Source organism: Marmota flaviventris, chromosome 3 (assembly GCF_047511675.1).
Source record: "Marmota flaviventris isolate mMarFla1 chromosome 3, mMarFla1.hap1, whole genome shotgun sequence".
In the NCBI taxonomy this organism is placed as follows: Eukaryota; Metazoa; Chordata; class Mammalia; order Rodentia; family Sciuridae; genus Marmota; species Marmota flaviventris.
Genome location: NC_092500.1, coordinates 150240412 through 150246411, shown reverse-complemented (window position 1 = coordinate 150246411; position 6000 = coordinate 150240412). Strand labels below are relative to the sequence as shown.

The window sequence follows — 6000 nt, the reverse complement described above, 5'->3', positions numbered from 1 at the left end:
GCTGTCTGCTCTATGAACTCCCCTCAGTTCTTCTTATCCCACTTAGGTTAGGACAGGTATACAACAACACAGGCCTGCCAGACAGTGACAGCTTTGGATTTTAGGGCAGATTATAGGGTCAGGTCAGAAAATGTGTGTCAACGGGACAGTTCAAACACAGGGGCAAAACCTTAAAGAAAAAAAGATAGTGGAGGTTCTCAAGTCCTGATTTCCTCTGTTCTTTCGTTTCATTCAGCCTAGTTCCACAGTACACACTCACCTCAATGGCATTTCCTCAAAAATGCACAGGGCCAGCCTGAGGCGTGAGCCATGGCGCATGCGCTACAAGGGAGCGTCTCGCGCCCAACCGCGAGGGGGTGCCCTCCGCTGGGCCTGGCGGGGCCGGGGCCCTGGCGGGGGCGGGGGCGGGGCCGGGGCGGGGGCGGGGCGGGGGCCGGGCCCGGGGCTGGGCCGGGTCTAGACGCGCGCGGGAGATTTGAACTTCCTTTCCAAGCAGTTAGGTCCCGCGCGGAAATAAAGTTGCGCAGTTGTTTTCTCTTCAGGCCCTACAACTAGGGGCCAAAGTGCAGACTACAGAGATGGTGGAAGGACCAGGATGTACTCTGAACGGAGAGAAAATTCGGGCGCGAGTGCTCCCAGGCCAGGCGGTGATAGATGTGCGGGGAAGTGCTGTGCCGAACCTGGAGAGCCCCGCATTGTTACAGGCAGCCTCAAGGGTCCAGATCTCTTCACAGGTGAGCTACTCCAATTACTGACCATGGAGCATGCAGAGAGAAATGGAATAAAATCCCTCCCAGGTTTCCAGCATCAGTAGTGCCGTATCTTTTTCTCTTGGTCCAAGTTCCCTGGAGACCCGCGTTTTCCAACGTTTATCTTTATGGGAAGAAGTTGGTCCTAGCTAGAGCGCCCAGACTGTATGCCTGAACGGATAGAATCGATTTGAAGGTGTGTTATTCAAAGTCACCTTGCGTAACTTTTTAACAACCCAGGGAAAAAAATGGTTTATTTAGGTCTACAGCTGCCTTTTCCACTATTAATACTATTCAGCAACCTCTCATGCTTTTTCTTCACATTTTTAAGTTAATAAGCTTTTAACGTAAAATCCGAGCTTCTTACCTGACTAATATTCTGCAGTTGGTTCATAATGTGACAAATAACAAATAATTATAAAATTACACATAGGAAATTTAACACTAACTTGTTACTCAATATTGCCATCTAATGAAGGAGCAGTCAAACCCAGTTCTGAATCCCTTAAATGAATTTTTTTTTTCTTTTTAAAGTAAATTGTAGCACAACTTCTTGCCACTCAGGTATTCATTGCAGATGGTGGAATATTCATTTGGTAAGAACTTAGAACTGTACTGAAAACATTCTGATTAAGCCATCATACTTTTAAAGCCCTTCAGATGTGTGGATGATTGTATTTCATGGATACATGCATATTGTGCTGTACTTCAATTTCTCCTGCAAAGCTTCCCCATAGCCTTTGGTCCTGGAAAGAAAAAAAGTTGCCAGCTATGAAATTAGCATATGCTTCTGACTTGAAAAAAAATGAGGTTCTAAATCTGAGGAAATACTTTTTCAAACTTTGAAAAAGTTTTGCATCTTCTTCCAGTTCCCCTTCTATTTACTCTGACTTGCTGTATAAGTAAGTACTCTGTACTTTTTTTTTTTTAATTATCACGTTTCTCAAAATCATTTCAGGGTGCTGTAGAGATGAAATTTAAAGGTTCTTAAGAATATTAATGTTTATAAAAATCATTCAACAAAATTTTGAATACTGAAGGCACGTTGGAGAGTGAAAACAAACACTTCCCCTGCGTATCATGTGTTGTAGTTGGGAAGATACATAAACGTTCATTGAAGAACAGCATAAAGAAATATATGTTGATAAGTTCTCTGTAGGAGAGAGACATGCTTCTAAAAGGACTTAGTTCATGGAAGGCTTTCCTGGGAATGAAACAAAGTTGAGGCATGAAGGGGTGAGTGGGAGATAGCACCTGTGCTGAAGGGAGGCCTCAGAACAAAGAAAAAGAGCTTCTAGCATATGAAGCAATAAAAGAAAACCAGTGTGGATGGAAAAGGGAGAATGAAGCAGGGATGGTGGTTTGATATAATATTGATTGGTGGGTAGAAGGCAGACCACAGAGAACACTATAGATGAGACTAGGGACTCTGTGTTTGTCATAAGAGCCATGGGAGTCCTTGAAGTGTGACAAGATTCATTTACCCTTTGAAAAGAAAGAAAAAACTGGAGAAAAGCCAGAGCAGACAATGCAGTAGTCTACTGCAGTGATTCAGGTGAGGAACTGGGACTGGGTGCTGATGGTAAAGATTAAATGAGAGAGGAAAAAAAAATCACTCTTTCAAAAGTACAGGCCATAATGCTTAGCAATGAATATGATATGAATATTCTTATCAATGTCGTAATTTACATGATTCAACATTTTGTATTTTGTGTTAGGCCTTATGCTAGCTCCTGGGGATTTAAGTATGAATAAGATAAGGTTCCTGCTGTAAGAGTCTAATGTAATGTTTTAAATAATCACCTCATTATAATTTAGGCAAAACAGTAAGAACATTTCCTTTTAAATTTATTATGAATTTCTCTGGTTGCAAGGCATGAGGTGTTTTTAAATATCATTAGTCATGAGAAAGAATACCTAAAAGGATTAACCTGATTCTACTGAGAATTGTGAGGCTCCGAGTAAGTTTAAACCCATTGCCCATGATCACATGAGTAGTAAAGGAATGAGCTAGGGTTTGATCTTTCTTCTTTCTCACTCCAAAACCTCTCTTAACTATGCTGCAGACTTGCATTTATAGCTATTATATTTGATACTTTAATAGAGGAATCTACATATTGGAAGAGATCTTTGTGATTAGGATTAGAAGTCTGGTTCTATTAACGTGGAATTAATAATATCCTTATGGGTCTTGATAAACTTCTAAGTATTCTGCCATCGCTTCACATTCTAGGACTTTGATCTAAAAAATAATAACCAGGCACAGTGACAGGCCTGTAGTCCCAGCTACTCAAGAGGATGAGGCAGAAGGACTACAAGTTCCAGATCAGCCTGGGAAACTTAGACCTTGTCCCAAAATGAAAAAAAGGGGAAGAGGGTAGAAGTGTAGCTCAGTGGAGAGCACTCCAGGTTCAATCTCTCTAATACCCCAAATAATAATGATAGTAATAACCCTTGTAAATCTGAAGAGTCTTTTGCATTTGAGAGGGATGTTGGATCCATAGTAAATTTCATTAAAACTTGGTAGGTTGTCACAAACTTCTTGCAAGATCATTATTGTAACAGATGAGCCTGTTTTCTATGCATATATGCCAAAAAATTAAAGCTATTAAATATTTTCTGCTACTGGCTTGGAATGATTCATTTTCTCAAACATCGTTTTAAAATAAGAACTATATGCTATATTTTTATAGTGAACATGAAAAACTTACAAATTGAGTACTTAAAATCAAATATTTAAATTTCAGATAGTCATCACTCCAAAACCCCACCAAACAATAAAATGCAAACCCTGTACCGCAGTAGATACTGTCATCATGACCAGTTACTATTTGTCTTATAGCATTTCTCTTTGTTCCAATTTAAAGTTCATAGAAAACACACTTTAATGTATCTCTGCCTATGACAACTAATCTTCATTTTGAAGAAGAAAGCCTAGCTATACAAGATCCCAGCATCTGCCAGTCATGTATGTACTCTATTATTCTCTGAGTTTTGATCTACTGTCTTGTCAGCATAAAAATTATGCAACTGTGTAAGCACATTGCATAAAACTCTGCTGGAGCTTGTAGAACCTTATGGTAAGAAACAATCTTGGAATGTAAATGAATGTGTTTGGCTAATGAGCTTTGAAGAGTCAATCCTCCTATTTTAATTGTTGGGTGGATACAATATTTTAGTGAAATCAGTGTGTAATCTGCATGTGTTTTCAATCTCCTTTCACAAAATAGGATATGAAACAGTTTATTTATAAGCATTCATTTCATTTGAAACATGATCTCCTGGTTATTCCTATGACTTCTTAACATTTGATGCATGCATTTAACATTCTAGCTATTTTCATCTTTGTACATCAGAGTATCATGAACAGATTAAGATTTAATAAAAGTGAATATATGGAGAAGAACCAAGTTTTTAATAGTGCAAAATGATTACAGATTTAAAAATAAATTTCATACTCCTTATGAGTATGTTTTTATTTTGGAAATGCCTACTACATGAAAATAATGAAACCTCATAATAAGTTTTTCTCCTACCTTCCCCTTCTCCAAAGTGGAAAAAATCATAGCTCATTCTACTGCCATTATTTAAAGGAATGAATTAATTCACAGAAATTCATTTTCCAGTTAAATGAAGCTAATTTTTTTAAGTAGCCAAAGGAATTTCCAAATATTGTATATAGCATGTGTTATATACTTTTTGCCTTTTTAGATGGATTATTGGTAATTATTTCTCCTTAGTGACATAGAATCATCATTATCAGTATCCAGAATTATAATGGCATGAAATGGGGGATAACAGAGAGCACATATCATCGCATTATTTCACAGATAAGCAATCTAAAGGAGGTCATTTTCTGAGGTCATTGTAGCTTTTTATCCAATATTGTTCAGTGTGCTGTCCAGAAACAAACATCTGATCAACTTGGTTTTTAATTTATACTCTTTTTTACTTCCAATTTGAAGATTCTTATAGCCCCATCTTAGTTTTTGTGGTCGGGATTAAATTAGAGGACATATTAAACTCTTAGTGCCTTGCAAAAAAGTAAATATCCTGGAACTTGTTCCTTTCTCTGCTGCATCAAGGCTTCCCCCAGACCCATTTACCTCAGGAACAGTCTCTACCCTTATAAAGGGTCTGTACTCGGTTGATGTCTCTGGATAAGTGCTCAAAGGACGTGGTCTTTAAAAACTATAGAGTATACAGACCTAATGACCTTCAGTTTGGAGCTTAGAGACCATTTTAAAATTAGGGTTTTTGATGGTTTAGATTGGCAGATAAGTGATCTCTGATTAAGAGAATTGTTATATTATGGGAGAAAAGATCATGTGAGGAAGGATGAGGAGAGGATATGAAAATATAAGACATTTTCTTCTCTGTGGGGAAAATATGTAACTGTAGTAAAGTTGAAACATTTATCTATGAAAAAGTCTTATTCTGCTCTGAAAAGTTCATCTTCCTTGTTCACCCATGGATAGGCAGGATAAATGGTAATCAGCGCAATAAATCATGTGCTGTCTCTGAAAATATATGTTGTTTTGAAGATTTCATATTATTAAGCCACTTGAAAATGGGAAGGTGAACCCTACTCAATCATACTTAAAATTGAGGCAAAGGAGATTTTCATCTCTTTCAGAAAATAAAAAGGTTGAAATGTTCAAATAATACAGTAACAGGATTATAAGGGTCAACATGAGAAAGTCAAGTATATATTGGGCAATTGTGTATAGTTACAGAAAAGATAATAGGCTTGTGGAAATTAATTTTTGAATTTGTCTAGGCATCAGGAGCTTGTAGAATGAGGTGATAACCCTAGATCCCATAGTAGGACAAGGGAATAGCCTGTAAATCTTAGGGTTATTGTAAAAGCCTCACCCTGTTTATACACAGTAGCTCACAAAATAAGTGAAACAAGCCATCACTGATATATCAGAATTTTCCACTAAAATGGAATTTTTTTTAAAAAAGTGAAGAGTATATTGATTGGCAAAATTTTTATTTTGTCCCAAGTGGTATGTAGAACTCATTTTAGAAATAATAATATCTAAGTGAAGCTCCTGAATAATGGACAACTAAATTAAATAATCTTTACCTGTAATTTTTCAATTTTTCTCCAAACAAAAATGTAGTATTAAAAACAGTGTTTTTAAAGCAGCTGTTTAGTGCTAAATAAACATCTCTCTCTCTCTCTTACACACACACACACACAAAGCAGGTGCTTTGGGACTCGTTGCTGCACATGCCTCAATCT

General features: G+C 37.4%; 1 protein-coding gene across 1 annotated transcript in view; it reads left to right on the top strand.

Annotated features, from left to right (window-relative positions):
- The first annotated feature begins 578 nt into the window (after nt 1-578).
- Neil3 (nei like DNA glycosylase 3) overlaps nt 579-6000 on the top strand; it is a 43492-nt gene continuing 38070 nt past the window's right edge. The window contains exon 1 of the mRNA XM_027927171.2: nt 579-734. Coding sequence (XP_027782972.2) covers nt 579-734 — 156 coding nt within the window. The remainder of the gene's footprint in view (nt 735-6000) is intronic.